Source organism: Molossus molossus, unplaced genomic scaffold, assembly GCF_014108415.1.
Source record: "Molossus molossus isolate mMolMol1 unplaced genomic scaffold, mMolMol1.p scaffold_m16_p_12, whole genome shotgun sequence".
Classification (NCBI taxonomy): domain Eukaryota; kingdom Metazoa; phylum Chordata; class Mammalia; order Chiroptera; family Molossidae; genus Molossus; species Molossus molossus.
In genome coordinates, this window is record NW_023425347.1 from 101,388,057 (window position 1) to 101,414,426 (window position 26,370).

Genomic DNA, 26,370 nt, shown 5'->3' on the forward strand with positions numbered 1-26,370 from the left:
CCATTTATTTAAAGTACAAGACCAGGCAAAACTGAGTGATGCAGTTAGAAGCCCGGACAGTGTCCCTGTCTTGGGTGGCTGGCAGCCCCCAGGAAGGGGACTTGTGCAGAAGGGCTGGTGATGCCCAGCTTCTTGATCTGGGTGTTGGCTGCGTTGAGAAAATACATTTTATGAGCTGTGCGCTCCTGACAGCTGCGCTTCTCTGTATATATTTCATACGTCCATGAAGTTTTTGAAATGCTAACCAACACAGAGGTGACAGTAAAAAAAGTCAGCAGCCCCCAGGCCCACTCCCATTTATGGAGCCCCCACCCCATCCCTGACAGCACTTCTAAATGGGGGCTCTCCTGGGGGTGGAGACAAGGGCGCTGGAGCTGCCCTGACCCGCGTTTCCGCTTGGATGGTACCTTTGGACCGAGAAATGGCCAAGTTGTCCAAAATGCCTTGATTCCGCTGCCCAGAGTTGGAGAAAATGTCTCCTACCACATCAAAAGAGAGGTGTTCGCCTCCGTTGAGGTGGCTGGGGGACCGAGGGAGTGGGGGGGGGCGGAGGGACCGCCCTGGGTCAGGCTCGCGACATTTCAGAAGGGGGGTCGGGGAGGGGAGCGCCCCGCGCTCACGGCAGGCGCCCCACGGGGGGTGGGGGCGGGGCCGGGCGCGTTGCGGAGTCCAGCCCCCTGCAGGCGGGGCCGCGGGGAGCTCCTCCCGCCGCCCACCTACCCCGCCCCGCCTCCCGCCACTGAGGGTCCACGGCCCGGCGCTCGGGCCTCTCCCCGCGCCCCCGGCCACCCCTCCACCGCTGCGCTCCCCCGGCCGGCCCGCCACGGCCCGGCCCTGCCCGCGTCCCGCCGCCTGGCGCCTCCTCCATGGGTGAGTGCGGGCGCCCGGCCATGCCCCGAGGTGCAGGCCCGCAGGGCCCCGCCGCCTCCGCGCCAGCTCTGGGAAGGGGGGCAGGGGCGCCGGGTGGGGGCTGGGAGCGAAGATTACCGGCTGTCCCTTCCCTCCGCGGTGGGGCTCGGTGGGGCTCGGCGCACCCCCTCCTCTGGGGGAGGCCTGCCCGAGGTGGGAGGTGGATACAGGGCGGCGGGGGTCCAAACTCTGCCCCCATGTTGGCGCTCACGTCAGCAGCACCTCTCTCTCCCCGCTCTGCCTGCTGACTGGGGTGGGCAGCTCTCTGCCCCTTCCCAGCCCCCTCCGCTGTTGCACCCCAGCCTTCCGAAGAAAGGCAGCTTGGAGGGGGCCAAATTCTGGGTCAAAGATGGACAGTGGGCAAGGGGGACCATCTGGGCCTTTGAGGGACACCCATCCATAGGGGGATTTGGAGGGCAGGGTTAGGAAGAGATCTGGGACCCTTGGGGGCCCCCTGCCCCCAGCAGCCCTGCAGGGATCCCCCAGGAAGACGGGCCCCACAAGGTCACTGAGCCACCCCCTCCCCCTCCCGGACTTGTGGGACAGAGGGAGGGAGCAAGGGAGCAGCTTATTTCCAAAGCTGTTTCTCCCGGTGGAATCTGGACAATTTCCCTGGGGAACAGCAACAAGAAAAGGGCTCCGCAAACAGATTCCCGTGCAGATAAGTTGGCATTTAAAAGAGAAAGGGACACTGACCTCCTTTGAAGGGAGGTTTGAGGAGACAGCCCCACCCATCCTCTGGTGGGGAGGCTACTGGGGCCCTGGGGGAGCCTGGGTGCCCCTGCCTGGGGCGCACCCTTCCCTGGGCCCCACCCGACTGATAACCTTCTGCTCTTCTCCCCTGCAGACTCAGGGAGCCTGGCGGAGGAGAAAGGACTGCGCTGTCAGAACCCCGACTGCATGGATAAGGGGCGGGCGGCCAAGGTAGGGAGCCGAGAGGACCGGCTCTAACCATCCTCTCTGTCCAGGCACGGACTTCTACGGAACCCTGGCAAGGGTGCAGCTGGCTCAGCCACAGTGCCCTCTGGGTTCAGGCGTGGGTAGGGACGCTGGGTGGCTGGTTTCAGAGGCAGAGGGGCTGGGATGTCTGCAGAAGCAGGGGCAGCAGGGGTACCCCAGAGCCCTTTTCTGTACTGCAGTCCTTGCAGCCCCCGTGACAGGAGCTGTGCCCCCATGTCACGGATGAAGAAGCTGAGACTCTGCAGGGGGAAGGGCCTTGCCAAGGTTCTGTGCCAGTGCAAGCTGGCGCCCTTCCTACGATACCAGGCCACACTTCAGGCCTGCGCCTGACTCGGGGACACTTTGGGACTTTGGGGCAATGACTGTGGCCCTGGGGCTGATGAAGAGAAGGGACAGAATTGTCCCAGAGAGCCAGGGCTTGGGAGCTGGGAATGAGGCAGAACAAGGGATAATGATCACTCAGCTTTCGTCTGCCTGTGATGTGCCGGGCGTTGTGCCATGCGCGCTGTGCCACGCGCTCTCTGTGCCGCGCTCTGCCACGCGCGCTCTGTGCCACGCGCGCTCTGTGCCACGCGCGCTCTGTGCCACGCGCTCTCTGTGCCGCGCGCTCTGCCACGCGCGCTCTGCCACGCGCTCTGTGCCACGCGCTCTCTGTGCCGCGCTCTGCCACGCGCGCTCTGTGCCACGCGCTCTCTGTGCCGCGCTCTGCCACGCGCGCTCTGTGCCACGCGCGCTCTGTGCCACGTGCTCTCTGTGCCTTATGTGCCACTTGTGGGAGCTCTGCTGGGAAGACATCATGGCCACGTTTTCCTAGTGAAGATACCAAGGTTCAGAGAGGTCCTGTGCCTTGGCTGTGGCCCTGCAGCTCCAGAGAGACCAAGTCAGGGTTTGAACCCATGTTCAGCTCCTCCGGGCACACATTTGAGTGACAGTAGTTACAGCTGCCACTACTTAGTGTGAGGCTCGGGCTCTGAGGACTCAGTGCCACTTCCTTCTGAGATCTATCCTATCATTATTCCCATTTACAAATGGGAATACTGAGGCTCCAGAGAGGTAGTGGCTGACCCAGGGACACACTGCTAGGATGTGGTAGAGCTGGGATTTGAACTCAGAGCCCAGATCTGTGTAATGCCAGAACCTGTGTTCCTAACCACTGCGTAGCTCAGCCCCGCCAGCTGCAGGAAATTAAAAATGCCACCCCCCCAGACACAAGTACACATTCTGCACAGAAGGCCACAGTTAGAAGGAACAGTTAGAAGGAACATGGAGGACTGTTCTGGGGGCGGGGAGAGGAGGGGAGCCTTCCAGTTACCCTAGTCACCAGGCAAGGGGGTGTCTGTGATTCAGACACAATCTGCTGGCGCGGATAGTGCCTGGCACTGGGGCTTTGGTGTTGGCTGGTTGCCTCTCCCCCAGATGGGGGCTCCTGGCAAAACTGGCCTCATTACCCCCACTGTTCCAACCTGCCGGGGGCCTGCACAGCCTTGGGGCCTCTGCCTGACCCTGAGGGGTGGCAAATGGGGCCAGACCACACTGTCCCAGGCCCTCGCGTGGGCAGCTGTCCTGGGGCAGGTCTCCAAGCCGCTGTAGGCCGGAGCAGGGGTCGGAGGGCCTGGACTGCAGAGGTGAGGCCTGTGGATGAGAGCTGGTCTCCCAGCCAGTGTGGGACCTCTGCAGCCGGCCAGTCTTAACTGCAGCCCAGCCCTGGCCCGCCTGGAAGTCCGCAGGGCTGACATTGGCATCCGCAGCCAGAGGGGTGCCCAGCTTGCAGGGGGAGAGCCCAAGCCCTGTCACTGCTGGGCCCCACTTTGGGACAAACGGCACAGACTCACTTCAGGGACCTGAGTGATCCGAGGGAGGAGGGCTAGTCAGGGAGAACATCCTGGAGGAGGTGTCCTCTGGTGGAAGGGGAACTGCCATGGGAATGATTACACAGGCAGGTCTTGCCAGGGGGGTGAGGTGGCTGGAGGAGAGGGTGAGAGGAGGCAAATGACACCCAGACTTAGTGAGCAGGAGGAACAAAGAATATCCTCATCGTTGTTGATAGTAATAACCACCAGTGACCAAGCATGTTTAGGTGCCTGGTGGGTGCGAGGCCCTCACGGAACTCTTGTGAGAACCTCAGGAGCAAAGCGGGTTATCATTCCCACATGACCTGGGAGGGGACTGAGGCTCAGAGGGGTGAAAGGAGTTGCCCCCTCACGCAGCTTGACTGGCAGAGCGTAGCCTGGAGTGAGGTCAAGAGCCTGCTCCTGATCTCTCCAGCCCATCTAGGAACAGCTAGCAGGGCAGACTAGCTTTGGGGAGGAGATGACATCATCATTCCCTCACTCACCAATCAGCGTGAAGCATCCGCCATGGCCGCAGTTCTAGACCCTGGAGGTGTCCAGGAAACAAAAGTCCTGCCCTCCTGGAGCTGACCTCCTGGCCTGCTGGGGGAGGAGGGAAGTGAGGACTCACTTTGCCAAACTGGCCTCCAGGCTGCCCTGGGGCAGGGCCCTCTTTCCACAGGGCTGGACCCTTCTGCTTCGGGGCCCACCCTGAGGTTTTGTTTGAACCGCTCCTGGGTGCTGAGGCTTCAGCTGATGAATCAGCTGCCCCACCCCTACCTCCTTCCTCTGGAGTTCACTCTGGGGACAGGGTAACCAGGGCGGGCTTCCTGAAGGAGGCTGCTGGCATCCTGAAGAACGAGGAGGTATTGAGATGGAGGAGAGCCGAGCGGGCAGGGAGGTGTGCTGGGGCTGCTCGGGAGGGAGCAGGGCCTGGAGGGTGGGGGAGGGAGGCAGAGCTGGACGGGGAGCTCCCTGATGTCAGGTGGGGAATCTGGACTGGCTGCCTTGGAGCCCCAGATCAAGATTTGTAGCTCACACGGGGTGGCTCAGTTGGTTGAATTTCGTCCGTGCACCGAAAGGTGGCCGGTTCGATTCCTGGTCAGGACACATACCCAGGCTGTGGTTCTTTCCCCAGTTGGGGCAGGCACCGAAGACAACTGATAGATGTTTCTCTCTCTCTCCCCCTCACTCCTACTCTATCTAACGATAAATAGGAAAAAAAAAAAAAAGCTCCGTAGAATAGCTCACATCTGTGAGCTGCAGAGTCAAAGCCCACCCCTTCCCAGCTGCATGACCCTGGGCAAGTCACTGCACCTTTCAGTGTCCAGATGAGTTGTGAGGAGGATTAAAAGAGGGCTTGCACCCTGGCTGGTTTGGCTCAGCGTAGAGCGTCGGCCCGTGGACCAGAGAGTCCTGGGTTCGGTTTTTACTAAGGGCACGTACCTTGGTTGCAGTTTGTCCCTGGCCCTAGTTGCGGTCGTGTGGATGGCAACCACTCAATGTGTCTCTCTCACATCGATGTTTCTCTCTTTCTCTCTCTCCCTCTCTCCCTTCCTTTCTCCTTCCTACTCTATCTGAAGATAAATGCAAAAATGTCCTCGGGTGAGGATAAAAAAAAGGGCTTGCACGTGTAGTGCTTGGCACTGTGGCACACTGTAAGTGTTCAAGAATGCCAGCCGTGACCAAGTGTTCACCACAGAGGGAGAGAGAAACCCCCGGGCTTCAGGGGCACCTTCCTTTCCCTTCCTAAGATCGGAGTTCCATCCCAGACCCCAGCTAACCCTGCCCATGCGCATGGTACATGTGTCCTTTCCAAGGGCAGGAGGAGCTCTGGGAGTCTGTAGGGAGATGGGGAAGTGTCACGTCCTCCCTCACGGAGGGCCAGTGAGGATGTGGGGGTGTCCCCGCTCTCCTGCAAGGGAACCACCGGCTGGACAGTGTCTGGCCCCTTGAGCTGGGCTCTTTGGTCAGAGTCTGTTGGGACATAAGGAGACATGGAGGAGGGCTGACACTGGCCCTGGGGACACTGGGCTACCACATTTGAAGGGACAGAAAGCTTGGAGTGTTTATCTTGGAGATGGGCCCCTCAGGGCATCACCCCGGGACAAAGGTAAAGGTCCAGCAGCCTACTGTATGCCAGGCCCTGCTTTCGGGCTTCACCACAGGGCCCTCAGCTAGTCCTTGCACCCTGCTTTGCAGTAGGTACCACCCCATCTCCATTAGAGACAGGACACTAAGGAGCAGGGAGGTGAAATGACTAAGCAGGACAAGTCACACCAGGTCTGTTTGTCCTCAGAGCCTCCCATTTCTAAGAAGGAAAGGGAGGTGAGTTTCCTACATGGCTCCAAGGGCCTGGCAGGTAGGCCAGTTTGGGTTCAGCACAGGCAGGGGCTGCACCTGAAGCTGCTCTCTGGGGTCTAGGTAGTGAGCACCCCATGCCTGGAAGTGCTCAAGCAGAGAGCGTGGAAGTTGGATTTGCTGACTTGAGTTCCCTCCCAGCTTGACAGTGGGCTGAGAGGTGGCAGGGATGAGGGTGTTTGTGTGTGTCAAGGGGAGGGGGGACCAGATGAGGACCCTGGCTGGGCAGAGGAAAGGGTGGATCCGAGCTCCCTGTGGAGGGGGAATGGGCAGGATGTAGCGAAGACTGGGACAGGGAGTAACCTACTCTGCACAGTGGTCTCGAGGATAAGAGGTGGGATCAGGGTACCCTTGAGAATGGCCAGATTCTGGGGTCCTCTGGAGGTAACTGGTCCTTTTAGGTGCTGATCAGTTGTAGGCAGAGGGCAGTCCAGTCTGCACCTGGAGAAAGGGGCTGGGCCAGAGAAGCAAGCAAGTGGAATCCCTGGGCTTTGGCTGAGTAATTGGGGGGGCAGGTGAAAGCCTGTGGGGCCTGGCCCAAGAGGCAGAGACAGAACCCAATACATGTCTGGTTAAGATAAGTGGCCCTGGTGTGGACCCAGCCCCCAGCCCCCAGCCCCCAGCCCCCAGCCCCCAGCCCCCGGGAGAACAGCACCTGCTAGGAGGGGCTGGGGGCTTGGTGAGGGGCCGGAGGGATGGGGTCTGTGACTGGGAAAATGCAGGCGGGCCTGGACGGAGGCTCTCTGAGTCTCTGGCCCAAGATCTGTCCTCGTGTGGCCAAGGTCACCCACCAGGGAGAGGGGAAGGTGTGCTTGGGGCAAGGTGGCCTGCCTCCTCAGCGGCGCCCCTGAATCACCCACTCCCAGTTCCTAGCCTGGAGGGAAGCTGGGAACCACCTAAGGGCGGAATGGTCCCCTTGCAGCCAGGCCGTGCATGAGCCAGGAAAAAAGAGGGGACACAGAGACAGCCAGACGAGTTTCTCAGGCGCCACAGAGGCGCAGTTCCGAATCCAGCCGTTTATAATGGAAACGAAGCCAGCCTGGTTTGGGGCGATTCCCGGGGTGGGCTCAGCCTACTGGGTCCCTTTGCCTGGACCCCTGGGTCCCTCTGCCTGGCCAAGGCGGCTTCCTGCCGCGGGGCTCTCAGAGGACGGGCAAGTTCTCATCTTCAAGCCCAAGTAAAAGACTGGGGACTCTGAACTTTCCCGAGATCTGTAAAGTACCAGTCCCCTCCGGGACAGTGACAACCGCTTCCCCACCCCCCTCCCCGCAGGCAGGACTCTAGATTACTCCCCAAGCGCCGGCTGTGTTTCCTGCCACCCCCTGGGCTGCTGGGTGGCCTCCGGGCGTTCAAGGGCTCACAGCACTCCCCCATCCCAGCTGGGTGAGCCGATGGTACATCCCGACTGGCCCAGGTGGTAGCGCCCACGCCAGTCTACCGTAATTCTCCTACGCCCGGCGCCCCAAGTAGGCAAATCCTCTGAGCTCGCCCTCCCCGAGGCTCCGGTACCCCTCGCCCTGTGGGCCCCCCACCTCCACCCCTCGGGAATTTTACAGTCTTGGCCTGAATTCCAGCTACAACGGGGAGGAGACCCATGTTCCTAGGTGAGTCACACCGGGAAGCTGGGGTCCAGACGGGAGTGGGTCCCCGTGCCAAAACTTCCCCTAAATTAGTGGATAGACCCGGAGTGGAAAGTCCCCACAGTCCCAGGCCCGCAGGTGGGTATCAATGGACACCACCGGCCCTCCTCTGAGGGTGGAATAAGCCCAAGTGCCTGCCCCCGCCCCAGTGACTCTAGCGGTAATCTGCTCCGATATAGCTTGGGGATGGGGCCATGAGGAATCTATGTCCCAGCCAGGGCAGTTAGGAGGCTCTATGGGCCCTGCCCCATCTGGGCCCCGGAGTTGGTCCTGGGGCCGTCATCTGGAGGCCAGCAGGGGGCAAGAGAGTGCGCCTCAGTCAGGGGTGGTGGGGGGAAGATGAGAGGGGAGAGGGAGAGAGGACAGATGAATCCCAGAGAGGCCCTGACAGCCTTGATCAAAGGCTGGGGAATGGAGGCCAGGGGTCCCTGGGCCCTGCAGATTCCTCAGTAACCTTCCCGGCTCTAGGTGGATTTTATTCCTCTGCCCCTTGGCCAGGGTCCGGCACACATTAGGACCCAGCAGCCATTCCTACACAGAAAATTCTAGAGAACTGGCCAGTGCCCGCTTGGCACAGATGGGTAAGGGCAGGGTTAGGTGGGCCCAAGGCTCAGGTCTCCTGCAGCCCAGGCATGCATCCCCCCCCTCCACTCCCTCCCAAGGAGACCTCTCTGTGCTGGAGAAAGGGGCCAGGAGATGCTAGGGTCCTGGGCTCTAGGGTCGGGCACATTTGTGCAGGGACGGGGCAGGAGGTGAAGTTCAGGGACCGCAGCTGCCTCTCCCTAGCACTGGCTCCCAGCCAGGCTGCTCTGTGGGGAGGAAGGGGCCTCACTGGTTTGGGGCTGTGAGGTGGGCCTGGCCTGTGCACAGGTTCTCTGCACCTCTGCCATCTGCCCAGGGCCTTAGGGCATGCTCTGCCTCCACACGGGCCCCAGAACCCAAAGGACAGGGTGAGGTCCAGGCCTAGGGGAAGGGAGGGGCTGGATGGGCCGTTGGGAGTGAGGAGAGCCGCCTGGCAGAACTGGCCCAGCCCTGGCTGACCTGCCCACACATGCAGCCTCCACCCCTGGATTTCCAAGGTGCCAGATGGGGCCCTGGGGCCTGTAGGCTCCCAGGGAAGCTTAACCTAGGTGGGAAACCCTTGGGCAGGGGTGTCCCTCCAGCCAGGGAGCTCCAACTTCTGATTCCAGGCTCATCTGCTGTGGGCAGAGCACAGAGCTGGCCCCAGACCTTGCTCCAGACCTGTGGTCTCTCCCACATAGAGAGCTCCCTCTCCCAGTGCAGACCAGGAGGGGCCCCAACCATTGTGGGGTGGGGATGCCCACAGGCCTCTCTTTTTCTGGGGTTGGGGAGGTGGTGCTAGGGGGGAATGCGAGGGGGGCTCTTGCCTTGGAGACTCCATTATTCATCGGCTCCAGCATCTGGTTTCTGGGTCTCAGTTTCAACAAGCCGGTCCTGACTCATGAGCCTGGAGCTGGGGCTGGGCTGGGGCGGGTCCCCCTCCCCAGCGAGTCAGAGGCTGGAACCTCTTGGGCCTGCTACAGGGCATGGACTATTTCAGCTCTGTTTTGTAGAGAGGAGGTGGAGCCAGCAATCTGCAGAGGCTCCTCCCCCTTCTAGTACAGGGTTGGGGCCTCCTTTCCTCCCCAGCCCTGTAGGCTCCTTAACCCTGCACTCTTGGTCCTGGGGCAGCAGGACCTTGGCCCTCTGGGAGTAGCCCCTTCCCTGGCTGGAGGACCCAAGCAGGAGCATGACTCAGGGATGGCCAGGGACTGGTCACTCGGGTGACTTCCAGTGACCTGCCCTGGCCCAGCCCTGGTGGTTTCCATTTGATCCGATCTGATTACCCCTGGCCAGTGGGTTCCCCTAAGCTAGCTTTGGAATCTGCTCTGTCCCCAAGGGGGTGGGCCCCAAACCACCACTTAGCTGGTCTTTAAGCACCCCATGGCGCCTCGTGCCTGAGACACGTGAAGTGGTCAAAAGCATGGGAATCCATTTTCCCACTTACCAGCTGGTGACTTTGGGGCAAGTCACTTAACCTTCCCAAGCCTCAGTTTCTTTGTCTGTTAAATGGGGATAGTAACAGTATCTCCTCCTTAGGATTTTGGAGAAGAGTGGACCGGATTTGCTGCCCCAAACTCCTGCCACAGGCCTTGTGCTTCGGAGGGCTCAGCTGTCAGCCTGTGGGGTAGTAGCAGGGGGCCTGGGCAAGACCGCGAGGATTTGAGGTGAAAACTGACCTGCCCAAGTCAGCAGGCCCAAGGTCATGGATGCCAGGAGGAAGGAGAGAATGTGCGGTCAGGCAGTGGGGAGGGCTTTGTTGACCACTGGCAGCCAGAAGGGACATCCCAGCCGGGGCCTTCCCTGCTGTGGTGGAGACCCTTCCTCTGCCTTCATCTGTCCAGTCGTCATCCAGTCTGCACGGAGCACCGGCTGTGCACCAGGGCTGGACGTGTTGAGGACCACGGCCGGCCAGCCAGCCAGGCCCTGGCTCTGGAGAGGGTCTTCTGGCAGGGAAAGTGATAAGTGATCAAAGAATTGAAAAAACTTCAGGTGGTAGTAAATGCTTAGGAGGAAAGAATTCAGTTTAGCTTTTTGTTTTTTTTGGTATGTGCCATTAGCGGTAACCAAACCGGCCAGGGCAGAAAGAATTCAATTTAAGAGATTTGAGAGTGGGAGGGTAAGGGGCTGTTTATTTATCTATCTATCTGTCTGTCTATCTATCTATCTATCTATTTATCTATTTATTTTAATCCTCACCCGAGGATATTTTTCTGTGTATCTTCAGATAGAGTGGGAGGGGGAGAGAGAGAAACATCGATGTGAGAGGGACACATCAACTGGTTGCCTCCCGCACAACCCCGACCAGGGCCAGGGACAAACTGCAACCGAGGTATGTGCCCTTGGCCAGAATGGAACCCGCGACTCATTAGTCCCCGGGCCAATGCTCTACTGCTGAGCCCAGCCGGCCAGGGCAGGGGGCTATTTATTTTGAGAAGAGGGTGAAGGCCCCCTTGGGGAGGTACGTTTAGGTTGGGGCACAGTGCCAGCCGTTGGAAGATCACGGGCACACGGTGTTCCAGACAGAGAACGCAGATGTGCTGGGCCGGGTGCGTTGTAGGGAGGAAGGAGGCCAGCGTGATGGACCCCAGGTGGGACTCTCCGGGCCATGTTGGGATTTTATTTAGTATATGTTTTTATTGATTTTTTTAGAGAGAGGAAGGGAGAGATAGAAACACCGATTAACTGCCTCCCGCACGCCCCCTACTGGGCTTCCAGGCTGCAACCCGGAGCCTTGACCAGGAATGGAACCGGGGCCTCCGAGTCCGTGGGGTGATGCTCAGTCGACTGAGTCACACCGGCCGGGCTGGGGTTTTATTTTTTTATTCTAAGCCATTGGAGAATTGTAAGGGTGTGTGTGTGCCACGGTCGGGCTTTCGAAAGGTTTGCCTGTGGCGTGGACAGTGAATGACTTAGGCTTTGGGAGTGGAGCCAGCCCTCGGAACCTCCCAGCCCTCGGAACCTCCCAGCCCTCGGAACCTCCCAGCCCCTGAGAAACTGCCGCCTTCCTCAGAGCCACCTTCAGAGACAACCCCCTCCTCACCCTCTTTCCAGGGGAACCAGATTGAGGAGGAGCTAAGGGGTGGGTGGGCTGGTGACAGCATGTTCCCCGCACCCCCAGGGTACCGAGGAATGTCCCCAGGAGGCCATTCCAGAACCCCAGAGTCAGAAGCCTCTATTCCAGTCTGTGGACTTTTGTGTCACTTTATCCCCCGCACAGTGGAGGTAGTAGCGCCTGCTCCCACCTCCTGGGCACTAGAGCAAAAGCAAGGTGACGCGGCGGTGGGGACCCCAGCACCACACCCCATCCTGGTGGGCCTCGTCCCGGCCCGGAGGAGCTCCCCCTTGGCTGTGGGGCACGTGGGCGCGCCCAGCTGGGGCTGCGGGGTTTTCCTGAGCTGCCTCACCGCTGGGGCTCCCGAAGGACTACCCTCTCCGCCCTTTCCGCCCAGGCCTCGCCTTCCCGCGTCTCCACCTGTGGTCACGGCCGCCCGCGCCTCTGCCATGGGCGCGGGCTGTGGGTGCCACTAGGTGACCCCCAGGAGGACCTCTGGGCGCCGGATGTGTGGCGGGGAAGTTGGAGGTCAGAGCAGAGGGGTGTCCCCGGGCTGGACGGGGAGGAGGAGAAAGTGTCCCTGTCCCGGTCCCCCCAATTCTGCCGCCAGCGTGTAGGGAGCTCCCCAGGGAGCAGCAGATCCTAGAGGGACACTGAGCTGGGGACCTGGCCTGGGGTGGGGGCTGGGGTCGGCGGAGGCCGGCTCCGAGGCGGCGGGACGCGGTGGGTGGGGCGGGAGTTCCGCCCCCGCCCCCACCCGCTGCCCCCGGGTCCCAGCGCTCCGCCGAGGCGGCCGCACAATGGCAGGAAGCGGGGCTCCGCGCTTTGTCCGGCGGGCGACGCAAACCGCCGCTTCCTCCGGCCGCCATGGGGACGGGCCCCGGCGTCTCCGGGCGCCGCGCGGCCTCCAGGCCCAGCCCCGGGGTGCCATCCCGGGACCCTGCGCCCTACGGGGCCCGGGGTCACGCCTGCGACCGAGAAGGCCAGGTATGCGCGCGGGGGAGCCGGGGCGCCAGTGGGGCGGGTCTCCTGGGCAGGACGGCCCCCTATCCGGGCACACAAGGGGGGACTGGGGCCCTAAGAAGTGTCTCCACCCCCAACCCAGGAGGCCAGGAAGTGGAGGTCGATCGCCCACCCTGGTCTTTTTTGTGTCTGGGCCGCCTCGGGACACACCTGTGGGTCCCAGGCCCAGCCCCGGGCCACCCCTCCCCCCTTCCTTCCTCTGCCCAGGCCCTGCCACACCCCTCTTACTCCTGCCTCTGGCCCTCGCCTCGGGTGAGGGGGGAAGCCACTTCTGGTGCGCCATCCTTACAGGATGTGGCTTTGCTTCCCAAGGGCCCTCTGAGTCTGTAAAGTTCTGGTCCATCGCTGCCTTTGGAGTTGCAGAGTGACCTGGCCGGCCATCCGGTGGGCCTGCCCCTCTGTGGATTGAGTCCTGGGAACTCTGGTCCTTGGACCCCTGCTGCCCTCCCCCATGCCCTCAGCCGGTGGGAATGGTGGGCAGCAGGGAGGAGGGCAGTAGGCACCTGGGTCTGAGAAGAGGAAGGGGCTGGTCCGCCTTAGCAGCTGGGTCTGGGCTGGAGGTGGGAGAAGGGGGAGCAGTCAGTGCGTGGTACAGCCTTCCAGGGGGGCTTGTGGTTCTCCCCGGAAATTCCAGGAACTTCAGCCTCAACCAGGTCTGCTGGATTGAGGGGGGGTCCTGGGCTTCTGCCTCACGTGCCCCTGGTGTCCCTGAGTTTGGGGGCTGCAGGGAGGATGGAGGCAGAGGAGGGGGCAGGGGGGGCCCTGGCCCCATCACATGGTAGTGTTGGTATTAGTCATAGCAGTAGAGGGGGTTGTGTCTCCCGAGTCTTCGCAGGCAGCTGTGCCTGCACGGGGTGGGTACGTAGTAGGTGCTCGATACGTGTTTGGTGAATTATGAACCTGCCATAAAGAGTGTTTGTGTAAAATCTGCCATTTATATGTTGAATTGGTATAAAAATGAAATTGTGGCACAGAACTAGGGACTTGGACTGGAAGGGTCCCAGAGACCCTCCGCAGGACCCCTACAACCGGACATGGTCCCTGCTGGGTCACCTCCGCCCACTCTGAGGCCAGGGCCTGGGTAACTGGTAGGTCTGCAGCCCCACCGCCCAGTGCCAAGCCTGGCACCAGCAAATGAAGCAGTCAGGCAAATCTCAAGATGCCTGGAAAGGGTCGGAGGGGGCATCCGTGCCAGGCGGGCTGCCAGGCTGGCTGCCAGGCTGGCTGGACTCTGAGTGGAGGGTTGCAGAGCTGCTGACTGGGGCTCCTGGGAAGAAGGCTAAAGTAGGGCGGGTGCCTTGCAGCTGGGGGTCCAGGAATCTGCAAAGCCAGACCCTCTGTCAGCACGCCCTGGGGACCTTGAGGTGGGGGCAGGCAGAGGTGAGGCTGACGATGGTGGGTTTTAGTTTCTTCAGATTAAATAGAAATAGCTGCTTTGGTTGAAGGGAGCACCTCAGCCCCCCACCCCCCGAGCCTGAGGACACCCCTGCAGGCCACTTGAAAAGAGCATGGGAGTGGAGCAAGTGTCCTCATCTGCCACTCTGTGTCCAGTGGGGGAGTGGAGAGGCACCAGAACCAAAACAGCGAACATCAGACTCCTACTGATTTCTTCTTGTCTCCCTGGCCCCGGGCTGACCCCAGGCCAGCCTCCCTCGCTCCACTGTGTATTCTCAGGCACCCAGGAGATGGCGTGAATGGGGAAACTCTGGGCTCTAGAGCTATACATGCTGGGTTCAAACCTGGATCCACAGGCTGTGTGACCTTAGACAAGTTACTTAACCTCTCTGAGCTTCACTGTCCTCTTCTGCAAAACAGGGACAACCAGAGCCCCTACTTCCTGGGGTGAGGGGCCCTTGCTGCAGCCCCAGGCACACAGGCCACCACATTGTAAGTGCAGATCAAACCTCTTCAGCCACCTCCTCCCCGCTCCCTTTGGCATGGGTCCTGTTGTCCAGGCCGTCCTCACCCTGTCTGCCCTCTGGAACATTTCCGATCGGTTTCTCCCCAGCCAGAAGCTCTTCAGCAACCCTCCATTGCCCTAACGAATACATAAGTATGTAATGAGTGGCTAGGGCTGGGCAGAAGGCAGTGAGTTGCGGTCCTTGCAGGGTGGACAAGGCTTGGGGCATCAGGGTGAGACGCGATGTTCGATGGTGGGCAGTGCCAAGGAGCAGGGGGCAGAGTGGAGAGGGAGTATGGAGGTGCTGACACCTTCGAGAGGTGACTTTGGACTAATGACCTGCAGGAAGGGAGGGAGCCGGGCATTTCAGGCCCAGGGACTAGCAGATCCAAGGCTCAGGGGTGGGCGTGTGCCTAAAGGTCAAGGGTCAGAGTGAGCCAGGACAGAAGGGGAGGACAGGGGCCCATGAAATCCCACACTCGGGCGACATGTGACCTGGAAAGCCACTGCAGGGTTTTGAGTAGTTATGTGGGCCCCCTCTTTGAATAGGGCCCACTGTGGTCTCACAGAGACAGACTGGAGGGTGGGGATGGATACAGGGCGACAGGTTTTTTTTTGTTTTTTTTTAAATCCTCATCCGAGGACATTTTTCCATTTTTTGTACAGACAGAGTGGGAGGGAGAGAGAGGAAGAGAGAGAGAGGGAAACATCGATGTGAAAGGGACACATCGAGTGGCTGCCACCCGCACGACCAACCAGGGCCAGGGACAAACTGCAACCGAGGTACATGCCCTCAGCAGGAACCGAACCCGGGCCTCTCCGGACTGCAGGCGGACGCTCTAACCGCTGAGCCAAACTGGCCAGGGCCAGGGCGACAGTTTTGAAGCCATGGTTGAAATCCCGCTGAGAGGTGGGGGTGTGCTGGGGCCGGGGGCAGGGCCGGGCTGGAGAACGTGGGTGGGTTGAAGCTACCAGTGTCAAAGGTGGAGAATTTTTGTTCTATTTTGTATTTGTTAATCCTCACCCGAGGATATTTTCTCCATTTATTTATTTATTTAATAGAACGAAAAGGAGGGAGCTAGAGAGAGAAACATCAGTGTGAGAGAGACATATCGATTGGTTGCCTCCCACATGACCCCCCCAGAGGGGCTAGGGATTGAACCTGCAACCAGGTACATGCACTTGACCGGAAATCGAACACTTGACCCGGAATCAAATACTTGACCCGTCGGTAAGGACCGATGCTCTAACCGCTGAGCCAAACCAGCCAGGGCAAAGGTGGAAAGTGTTCCGACTGACTTGGTGGGGGTGTAGCCGAAAGATCAAAGGTGACCCTGAGGTTTTTGTCCTAACGGATGAGTCTCCCAGGGCTGCCGTAACAAGTGGACACCAACTGGGTGGCTATAGAGCAACAGAATTTTGCTCTGCCAAGGTCTGGAGGCCAGACGTCGCAAGTGCAGGTGTGTGCCAGCCCTGCCCCTCTGGAGGCTCCAGGGAGGGCCCTTCCCGCCCGCGGCAGCTCCTGCAGGTCCGGGCGCTCACGGGCCTGCAGGTGCGTCGCCAGTCTCTGCCTCTCTTGTCACGTGCTCTTTCCCCTTGTCTCCACATCTCTGTCCCTTCTTATTAGGATGCCAGTCATCTGATGACTACATAGTCTATACTCTGTGATCACAGACGCTGCTGTAACCTCATCTTAACTGACGTCTGCCACAGCCCTGTTTCCAAATAAGAGCACATTCTGAGGTCCTGGGAGTTAGGGCCGAACCTGTGTTTCTGAGGGACACAGTCAACCCTTAACACACAGCTAGAAGGCACAGGGTGGGTGGAGGGGACAGAGCTACCTGGAGAAGCCGGAGTCCGCGTGCGGACGTGCTAAGTCGGAGATGCTCGTTGGAGTTCCGGGGAGAGTGGAGAAGTTCGGTCAGGCGTCCTGTGCAAGGTGCTGCTGGAGGTTAGACTCTGGGGCCTCAGTGCGTGGAGGGTGTTTCTAGCCCTGGGACGAGCTGAGCACTGGCAAGGGGATGCAGGCCAGGTGAGCGGGGTCCGTGGGTGGGGTGAGAGGTGAGCGCACCAGCAGGGCATGGGTTCTGGGGACCAGGAAGAAACGGTGTCCAAGAGACCACCGATGTCAGACGCTGGGTCCTGTGGGAACAGACGAGTGGGTAAGGTCACTGGGGACACGAGAAGAGTGAGTTTGGTGTGACGGGAAAAGGAGCGAAAATGTGATGGGAGAGGGTCTTGGGTGGCGGGGGGTCAGAAACTCTCCAGTTCAGTCATCAGAGTAACAGTTGGTTTAGGCAGAGGTTTTATGTATTTATATATTTTATTTTTATTATTTTTTAACCTCCCCCACGGACATTTTTCCATTTTTGTTCGGACAGAGTGGGAGGAAGGAGGATGAGAGATGAGAGAGAGAGAGAGAAACGTCGATGTGAAAGGGACACATCGACTGGCTGCCTCCCGCACGACCCCGACCAGGGCTGGAGACGAACCACAGCACGAAGTATGTGCCCTTGACCGGAATCGAATCCGTGACCCGTTGGTCCGCGGGCCGCCGGGGCCGACGCTCTAACCGCTGAGCCAAACCGGCCAGGGAGGCGGAAGTTGTTTTTAATCCTCGCCTGAGGATATGTTTTTATTGAATTTTAGAGAGAATCATCAGTGTGAGAGAAATAGCAGTTTTTGATGAAGTCTAAAGCCCCGCGTGTGATTGCTGGGAAATGGGGTGTCTCAGTGTCACCCCGTGGACGAGGTATTCATTACACAGAGAAAAGGGACTTTACAAAGGTCTCTGAACGATCTGGCGTTGTGGGTGCACTGAGGTCACACAGCTCTCTCGTGTCCCTGGCCGAGTACTCAGCCTGCCACTCCTGCGGTCCCCCCGACAAATCCACCTGGAGGGGTTTCCTGCCAGACCGCTGGCTTGGATGCTTCAAAAATCTCGGGGTCGCCCTGGCGGGTTTGGCTCAGCGGTCAGAGCTTCGGCCTGCGGACCGGTGAGTCTCGGGTTCAGTTCTGGTCAAGGGCATGTACCTCAGTTGCGGTTCATCGCCAGCTCTGGTTGGGGTCGTGAGGGAGGCAACCAGTCGATGTGTCCCTCTCATGTTGGTGTTTCTCTCTCTCTCCCTCCCTCCCTCCTGTTCTATCTGAAGATAAATAGAAAAATATCCTTGGATGAGGATTAAAAAAAAATCTCAGGGTCATGAAAGACCAAAAAAAGTATTGGGGCATTTAATTTTTATTTTTTTAATCCTCCCCCAGCGATATATTTTTTTATTGATTTTTAGATAGATGGGAAGAGGAAGAGAGAGAGAGACCTCTATGTGAGAGATAAACATCATTTGATTGCCTCCCATATGTATCCCAACTGGGGATCGAACCCAAAACCTTTTGGTGACAACGCTCCAAAGAGCTGAGCACCCAGCCAGGCAGGGACATTTATTCTTTTTTTTTTTTTTTAAGATATTCTTAATATTTTTTTTCTTTATTGATTATAGAGAGGAAGGGAGAGGGACAGAGAGATAGAAACATCGATGAGAGAGAACATCGATTGGCCACCTGTGTGCCCCACACTGGGGATCAGGCCCACAACCTGGGCGTGTGCCCTGACCAGGAATCGAACTGGCGACCTCTTGGTACATGGGTCAAGAGGTCGACGCTCATCCACTGAGCCACACCAGCCGGGCAGGACATTTATTCTTAAAGGAACACCCAGACACATCCCAATGCAGGTGTGAACCCTGGTTGGCTCCTATATGGGAAGGCATCCCCTTAGACGCTGGGAAAATTGTAGGCCATTGTACTTGTCTTAACACCTTTCTGTAGGTTTGAAATGTAAAACAGAATTGGGAGGAGGGCAGTGGTGAGTGTGGAGACCCTCGGTGGGGAGTTTAGCTGCAGAGGGAGGGGGAGATGGAGGGGGACAGTGGGTATGCGGATGGAAGGGAGCCTGTGGGAAGGGGCAGCCTGAGAATGTAGGAGAGGGTGAGCCCTGTCCCCGCGCCCCTCCCCGCACCTTGGCCAGAGGGTGTGGATCTTGGTGGAAGGCCATCCTGGGGCTGGGGCAGGGCCAAGCCCCCTGCAGCGGGGGCAGGTGGGTGGATGTGGTGGGAGCTCATGGACCATCACCTTCTGCTGGCTTCTACTTCCTTAACAAAGTAGGAAGCAGCTTAGCCGGGAGAGTGTTAAGGATGAGCTGTGGGAGGTTGGAGCGTGGAGGAGAAAGGAAAGTCATCCATGGTGGCTGGGGAGAGCGCAGGCAAGGGTGATACGGTAAACCTGGGCCGTGTCAGTGAGCAACTGCATGGACACTGCACAGGCACTCGGACACCTGCACACCAGCACCTGTTTCTGCGCCTCCATAGCCCCCTTCCCACCTGACTTAGGGATCGGTGGCCAGATAGGTCGCAGGGCAGAGGCTCCAAGTGGGGAGGCTGGCCCAACCGAACAGCAGCCCGGAGCTTCAGTTTTGGGTGTTCTTCCTGGCTGTGCCCCAGAAAGAGGCCCCGGCAGCACTCACCCTGTGGTTGCTTACTCGAAGTCTGTGTTACCGGGCGGGGCTTTGCTTTTCTCTGCCTCCCTCAGAATGATCACATAGTAAGTGCTTGCAGGTTTGTTGAGTGAATTACTGAGCGTGAGGCACCCGGGGAAAGGGTGGTTGGATGAAGAGTGGACCCTGAGAGGCCAGGAGCCCCACTCGGGGCCTGCAGTGGTCTGGGCCACAGCCCGTCCTTCTCCGCAGGTATGCCACCACGCCGATTGCCAGCAGCTGCACCGCCGGGGACCCCTCAACCTCTGTGAAGCCTGTGACAGCAGGTTCCACAGCGCCATGCACTATGATGGGCACGTTCGCTTCGACCTGCCCCCCCAAGGTGAGCACAGGTCGGGGGAGTACCCAGCCTGGCTTTAGAGTTCCCAGGATTGCTCCAAATTCCCTGTCTGGGGGCACAGTGTCTTGGTAACTGTTGGAACCGTGCTGGGGCCATTGGAAGGTCAAGAGTCAACTGGAAACGAAACACAAATACGTTTCAGGCCCTTTTGTTCTACACGCTTTTTAACTAGAGCAAAGGCTGGGGATGGTGCCCCATCTGCGCAGAGACCTGTGTCTGCACCTCTGGCCGGGGGCCAGCGTGGAGAAGGTCTTTCTTCTTGTCCTCGGGCAGGGGACTTCTGGACAGATCCTCCAGCCAGGAGCAGAGGCGGAGGCGGTGGGGGTGTGGTGGGGGTGGGCAGGTCAGAGGAACTTGTAGCAGGAAATAAGAAACCCCTGCTGCTGGCCAGGGACCTGGCCCGGGCCCGCCGCCAACCGGCTGTGCTGGGGTGCCTGCTGGCCCTTTGTCTCCTCTCTTAGCTGGTCAGAGGCACAGAAGTGCCCAGCCCCTCTGCAGGGCCTCCTGGAACTGTGGGTATGGTCACGGGGTGGGGAGGGGAGGCCCATGGACCTTGGTCCCTTCCTGCAATAATCCCAGAAGGTGGCTTCCTTATCCCTATTTCATAGAAGGGTAAACTGAGGCCACAGGTGGGCTTGTATTGAGAGTGGGGCATCGCCTGCAGTGTCACCTCAAGGCCTTTATGTCTGTTTTGAGTCTGGGGGTGAACAGATGATAAGCGGTGACTGAGCCCCTTTCTTCACAGAAGCAGAGGGCCCTAGCTAGTTTGGGGGTAAGCCATGGGTCAGATGGCCATGTTGGAAGGCTAAGGGGGGAGCCAGGGAGGGAGCTGGTACAACCCCACTTCCGTTTTACTCCAAAGGCTCTGTCCTGGCCCGGAATGTATCTACCCGGTCGTGCCCACCACGCACCAGCCCTGCAGTGGACTTGGAGGAGGAGGAGGAAGGCTCTGTGGATGGCAAAGGGTAGGTGGGGGATCGGTGGGCAGAGAGGATACCTGAAGGGTCTCAAGGCTGGATCTCAGACCAGAGATCCAGGGACCAGAGGCTTCAGAAGGGCTGTCTGGAGACCCCTCCCTGTCCCTGAGGTCACCTAGCCTGCGCTAATCTCCAGGGCAAAGCCTGACTAGGTGCCACTGGGTGTGGTTCCTGTGTTGGCCACCAGAGGGCGCACAGCCCCCTCCTGGGCCTTGCCTGCTTGCACGCACCTGAGTTTCTTGGTCACCTGGGGTGGTTGAGGTGTGTGGGTAGCCAGCCAGGGCCCACTCACATCACACCCTGGTGAGGACACACTGTGTTCCCAGCCTCGGTCCTCACTGGCTTCCCTGCAGGGACCGGAAGAGCGCAGGCCTGAAACTCTCCAAGAAGAAGGCCCGGAGGAGACACACGGATGTAAGAGCCCAGGGCTGGCGGAAGGGCCCTGGCAGCCTCTGCCTCCCCCGGGCCTTTCCTTTTTGTCCTGAGGCCGGGCCTCTCTGCGCTGAACTCCAGGGCAGGGATGGGGCCCGGTGTGGCCCTCCCTCGCCACCCTGCCCTGCGGCCCGGCCCTGCCCACTTCAGCCAGGTGGGGGGTGCTCCAGGAGCACCTCCAACAGGCCGCAGGGACACTGGTGGCCTCCCTGGGACAGAGGTGGGCTGGGGGGTTCACTCGCCTGCTGGGGTTCCCCTTCTGGACCCTGGGTGGGGAGGGCGGGGAAAGGGGCACAGAAGCTGAGACCCCTGTTCTCTCAGGACCCAAGCAAGGAGTGCTTCACCCTGAAATTTGACCTGAATGTGGACATCGAGACGGAGATTGTGCCAGCCATGAAGAAGAAGTCACTGGGGTAGGGCGTGCTGGGCCTGGGTGAGGAAGCGGGCTGTGGGCAGGTTCGTTCTGCAGATATGCCTGTGTGTGCCTGTGTGTGCCTGTGAGCGTGTCCCCACCAGTGGGCAGACCCGCCGTGTGTGTGAACACCAGTGTGAGGAAGCATGTGATGGCCTGTGCACCTGTGTATGTCTTCCTACCCTGCATACATGGCCCCTGCGTGGCGTGCCCGGGCCTAGTGTGCAGGACACACCTCTGTGGACAGGTGTGTGTGGACCTGTGTGTGACCCTGTGGGTGCTCCCTGTTCCATTGGGAAGGGGCGGTGGAGCTGGGGCTGTGGATAGGGTTGGGGCTTGTGTGACTGCCCCCTAGCAGACACGGCTCCTGTCCTGGGGTAGGGAGGTGCTGCTGCCCATATTTGAAAGGAAGGGCATTGCTCTGGGCAAAGTGGACATCTACCTGGACCAGTCCAACACACCCCTGTCCCTCACCTTCGAGGCCTACAGGTTCGGGGGACACTACCTGCGGGTCAAAGGTGAGCAGCTGGCTGGGTGGGAGGGCGGCTGGGCCTCCTGCAGAGGAGCACCTCTCCCAGGCTCAGTTCCCAGCAGTAATGGCCCCAGCAGGCTCATTACCATACAGGTGCATCCCTGGGCGGTTGTGGCCAGTGCCGGGTGCTGGCAGGGCGGGGCTTCAGCGGAGGGCAGGACAGCGAGGCCTCGGTTTGGATCATTGGGGGAGAGAGGACCTGGGTGTTGAGGACCTCTCCTTGTTCCCCGATCCCGCCCCAGCCAAGCCGGGGGATGAGGGGAAGGTGGAGCAGGGAGTGAAGGACTCCAAGTCCCTGAGTCTGCCAATCCTGCGGCCAGCTGGAGCCGGGCCCCCGCCCCCGGAGCGTGCGGACCCCCCGAGCCGCCGGGAGAGCCTGGACATCCTGGTGAGGAGGCGGGTGGGGAGGCGCCTCGGGGGTCAGCTGGGCCCCTCTGCTCCTTCTTGGGGCTTTCATCTCCTCTTCTGGAAAAGGGGGGGCTGGCTGTGAGAATGAGGGGCCCTCTCTGTCTCGAGAGTCTGCTAGTACCCAGGGGAGAGTGTGTGTGTGTGTACAAGCAGAGCAGAGGTCGCACGAGGAGTGGGGATTTGTGCCACTAGCTATGGGGGGGGTGTTTCTCCCCACCTACTCCGCGCTGTGGCCCGGGACTGGTCCAGGTGCTTCTGCGTCTGGATCTTCCAGACCCAGCAGGTGCAGGTTTCGGGAGCAGTGGCCTCCCAGGGTGGGCTGCAGAGACCTTCCCACCTCCCAGGCTGGCCTGAGGTCTAAGAAACGCATCGTGGGGTGGGGCCGTGGGGGCCAGGTTGCAGCTGGCCTTGACCACCCCTCCCTGGCCAGGCCCCCGGCCGCCGCCGCAAGAACATGTCGGAGTTCCTGGGGGAGGCGAGCATCCCTGGGCAGGAGCCCCCCGTGCCTTCCAGCTGCTCTCTGCCCAGCGGCAGCAGCGGCGGCAACGACAGCTGGAAGAACCGGGCCGCCAGTCGCTTCAGCGGCTTCTTCAGCTCGGGCCCCAGCGCCAGCACCTTTGGCCGGGTATGTGGTTCCGCGGGCCCGGGGCAGGGCAGCAGGCTGGTCTTTCCCCTGCCCCTGAGCCTGGTCTCCTTCCAGGAGGTGGACAAGATGGAGCAGCTGGAGGGCAAGCTGCACGCCTATGGCCTCTTCGGGCTGCCCAGACTGCCCCGGAGGCTTCGCTTTGACCACGACTCGTGGGAGGAGGAGGGGGACGAGGAAGAGGATGAGGATGATGCCTGCCTGTGGCTGGAGGACAGCTGGCGGGAGCTCATTGACGGGCACGAGGTGGGCACCACTCAGAGCCTTCCTCCTCCCTCTTCTGGGGAAAAGAGGACATTATCCCCCCATGTCATGGGGCCCTTGTGAGGACCCAGTGACAGGCTGTCAGGCTGTTGTCATCATTAACTCACTTTGGGGAAACTGAGGCAAAGTGAAATTGCCGTTTAGATGTCTGTGTCAGAGGCGGGCCCAGAACTTGGGGAACCTCCGTGTCTCCACCGGGAGAAGGAGGTAACACGCAGGGTTCCTCACCGTGCCCCACCCTCGCTGTCCCCGCCTTTCCCACAGAAGCTGAGCCGGAGGCAGTGCCACCAGCAGGAGGCGCTGTGGGAGCTCCTGCATACAGAGGCCTCCTACATAAAGAAACTGCGGGTGATCACTAACGTGAGTGGCCCCCCCCCCCAGCGAGTTAGGGCCTTTGCAGAAGGAGCAGGTGCCAGGCAACGACGTGGGGAAGGAAAGCGGGGGGAAAAGGGCGGCGCCCTGGGGGGGAGGTAATTCCCACCTCTTGGGCACGTGGGAGGAGGCTTCAGGGAGGTTTGGTGGGTTGAGCTGAGTTAACACAGGCCTCATTCTTGGACTCATTCATTCAATGGCTATTCCTGAACACCTGCCCTGTGCCAGGTGCCCAGCCGCCTACACCCTAGACGTGGAGACACAGTGGGCAGGCCCTGGGGAATGTGTCTGTAGGGACTTTGACCTGGGAAGCACCTGTCCTGGCTTGGGGATTCACGGAAGGCACCCTCTGAGCTGAAACACAGAGGCAGAGCCAGGGCAGAGGTGAAGAGTGTTGTTACAGGCGAGGCTGAAGGCTTCCCTCCAGGCGTGGCCTGGGCAGGGTGGCCCTCCAGGGGGTTGGGCGTTTTCTCTGAGGTTGAACCCTCTCTGTCCCTGGGTGCCTTGGAGCCTTTTGGGAGGAGTAGAAGGTAGAGGGGAGCCTAAGAATCTGGGTAGGGCGTTGGGACTGGACCCCCCCCCCCGCAAGCTGCAGCGCCCCGTACCCCCACAGCTGTTCCTGTGCTGCCTCCTGAACCTGCAAGAGTCCGGGCTGCTGTGTGAGGTACCGCGGGGCCTGAGAGCAGAGACCGCACAGGAGCGGGCGGGCCTGGCGCGGGGAAGGGTAGTGGTGGGGTGGCAGGGGAGGGGCTTAGGCCAGGGTGGAGACGGATGGGGCGGGGCTGGGAGGGGGCGGGGCCAACAGGTGGAGTAGGTGGAGGGTGGGGCCGACTTCAGAGGACAGGGACAGGAGGGGTTGAAGAAAGGAAGAGATGCACAAGGGCGGGGCGGGGCGGGGCGGGGCCGAGCATCCCTCCCGCCCTCCCAGGTGGAGGCGGAGCGTCTGTTCAGCAACGTCCCCGAGATCGCGCGTCTGCACCGCGGCCTGTGGGCCAGTGTGATGGCACCGATGCTGGAGAAGGCGCGGCGCACGCGGGCGCTGCTGCAGCCCGGGGACTTCCTCAAAGGCTTCAAGATGGTACGGCCACGCCCGACACAGGCCTGGGGCACCGATCCCATCTGCCCACCACCCCGGCCTCCCTTGGACTAGTGGTCCCGCGCGACCCCTAGTGGTCAGAGGCAAGGCGTTCCGAGTCGGTCGCGCGGGTGTGAACCCCACCCGGCTGCCACCCTTGCTACCTGGCTGAGGGTGGGCACGTTCGCCGAGGGGCTGTTTCCTCCCATGGAAAAGGCTAATAAGCTTGCCCCCCACTGGGGTGGCCGCGAAAGAGCAGGAAGGAGGAGCCTGTGCAGGGCCCGGCCCGCAGGGGGCAGCGGTGACCGGTGTGTGTCCCCCTCTGCCCCAGTTCGGCTCCCTCTTCAAGCCCTACATCCGATACTGCGTGGAGGAGGAGGGCTGCATGGAGTACATGCGCGGCCTGCTGCGCGACAACGACCTCTTCCGGGCCTATGTCACGGTGAGGGCGCAGGGGCGCTGGTGGGCGGCGCGGGGCAGTGGGCCCACCTCGGCGGCCGGTGCGCAGGAGCGGGCAGGGGGCGGGGCCTGCGGCCGGGGCGGGGCCTGCCCTGAGCCCCGCCCCCGCCTCGCGTGGTAGTGGGCCGAGAAGCACCAGCAGTGCCAGCGGCTGAAGCTGAGCGACATGCTAGCCAAGCCCCACCAGCGGCTCACCAAGTACCCGCTGCTGCTCAAGTCGGTGCTGAGGAAGACGGACGAGCCGCGCACCAAGGAGGCCGTCATCACCATGGTAACCAGGGCGGTGTGGTTCCCTCTGCGGCGAGCGGGCCCTTCCTGGCCCCGCGTCCGAACCAGCCTTCGTCCGCCCCCAGATCAGCTCGGTGGAGCGCTTCATCCACCACGTGAACGCGTGCATGCGGCAGCGCCAGGAGCGGCAGCGGCTGGCGGCCGTGGTGAGCCGCATCGACGCCTACGAGGTGGTGGAGGGGAGCAACGATGAGGTGGACAAGGTGGGTGGCCCGGCCTTGCTGGGAGGGAGGAAGGGGCCCTGCTGGAAGCCCACGGGAGGACTCCAGCTGAGATGGAAGTCCGACCCTGACCTCTCCCCGCCTGCGCCCTCACCGCAGCTCCTGAAGGAATTCCTGCACCTGGACCTGACCGCGCCCATCCCTGGTGCCTCCCCCGAGGAGACGCGTCAGCTGCTGTTGGAGGGGAGCCTGAGGATGAAGGAGGGGAAGGACAGCAAGGTGACTCTTGGGGCCACCCCATACCCAGGGCCCTGCCCCACCCCCTCTTGCCCTGCTGGTTTGGACCACCCCTTCTCAGGCACCTGCTGGAGGTAGCCAGTGGTTCTCAGCTGCCCAGTCAGCTGGGTGATTCAAGAACTAGCCATCTGGGTTCTGTGCTTTACAAATTCAGCAGCATGGTCACCGGGTACCTACCTGTCTTGCCCATTTGATGCTATGTGGGCTCCTGGTGGGAGAGAGGCGGTGCATTCTGTGAGCAGGGCAGGAACAGCCCAGCCCCTTGCTGTTAACCCTTCCGGTGCGGTGTAACCCAGAGCCTGCAAATCGTGATGTTAAAATGACCTCCCTTTTCCTCTGTAGTTTCAAGTTTTAATTGATAAAAGTCACAAGTACATAGCTTGATAGAAGAAAATGACCTGTCTCTGTTTGAATTTTCCTTTCAGGTTCATGACGGTGGGGGCAGGGGAGGTGTTTGACAAAGTCTGAGTGCCCCCAGAGGGCGTGGCAGCAGACAGGCTGAGGGTCCCTGTCTGAGGTCCCTGGCTGACCTCTGGCCTCTCCTGCCCCCCCCCCCCCCAGATGGATGTGTACTGCTTTCTCTTCACGGACCTGCTCTTGGTGACCAAGGCAGTGAAGAAGGCTGAGAGGACCAAGGTCATCAGGCCACCACTGCTGGTGGACAAGATCGTGTGCCGGGAGCTGCGGGACCCCGGTGAGCAGCCCACCCCTGCTCCTGGGCATGGGCCGTGATGGGCAGTGGTCGGAGCCGACGCTGACTCGCGTCCTTCCTAAGCAGGCTCCTTCCTGCTCGTCTACCTGAATGAGTTCCACAGCGCCGTGGGGGCCTACACGTTCCAGGCCAGCGGCCAGGCCTTGTGCCGGGGCTGGATGGACTCCATTTACAATGCCCAGGTGAGAGCAGAATGATGCGCGGGTGGGCA

At 60.7% G+C, this 26,370-nt stretch overlaps 1 protein-coding gene and 1 long non-coding RNA gene across 6 annotated transcripts in view; one reads left to right on the forward strand and one right to left on the reverse strand.

Moving 5' to 3' along the window:
• LOC118626958 lies at nt 1-1,646 on the reverse strand. Its single transcript, XR_004958984.1, has 4 exons — nt 1,606-1,646; nt 988-1,247; nt 408-520; nt 1-148 (listed from the first exon to the last, which is right to left on the reverse strand). It is a non-coding gene; the product is annotated as an uncharacterized LOC118626958 (long non-coding RNA).
• PLEKHG5 (pleckstrin homology and RhoGEF domain containing G5) overlaps nt 824-26,370 on the forward strand; it is a 27,799-nt gene continuing 2,252 nt past the window's right edge. For 2 of the 5 annotated variants that reach the window (XM_036257014.1, XM_036257016.1), the window contains exons 1-19: nt 824-870; nt 1,757-1,833; nt 18,980-19,109; nt 19,990-20,092; nt 20,458-20,518; nt 20,858-20,949; nt 21,330-21,466; nt 21,723-21,868; nt 22,319-22,513; nt 22,589-22,777; nt 23,060-23,155; nt 23,781-23,831; nt 24,096-24,245; nt 24,574-24,684; nt 24,823-24,972; nt 25,055-25,192; nt 25,310-25,429; nt 26,009-26,141; nt 26,226-26,341. In XM_036257014.1, coding sequence (XP_036112907.1) covers nt 867-870; nt 1,757-1,833; nt 18,980-19,109; nt 19,990-20,092; nt 20,458-20,518; nt 20,858-20,949; nt 21,330-21,466; nt 21,723-21,868; nt 22,319-22,513; nt 22,589-22,777; nt 23,060-23,155; nt 23,781-23,831; nt 24,096-24,245; nt 24,574-24,684; nt 24,823-24,972; nt 25,055-25,192; nt 25,310-25,429; nt 26,009-26,141; nt 26,226-26,341 — 2,199 coding nt within the window. In that variant the 5' untranslated portion in view covers nt 824-866. Of the gene's footprint in view, nt 871-1,756; nt 1,834-12,182; nt 12,303-18,979; nt 19,110-19,989; nt 20,093-20,457; nt 20,519-20,857; nt 20,950-21,329; nt 21,467-21,722; nt 21,869-22,318; nt 22,514-22,588; nt 22,778-23,059; nt 23,156-23,780; nt 23,832-24,095; nt 24,246-24,573; nt 24,685-24,822; nt 24,973-25,054; nt 25,193-25,309; nt 25,430-26,008; nt 26,142-26,225; nt 26,342-26,370 lie in introns of those variants that run through there. The other 3 variants (XM_036257012.1, XM_036257013.1, XM_036257015.1) reach the window with 2 other exon arrangements.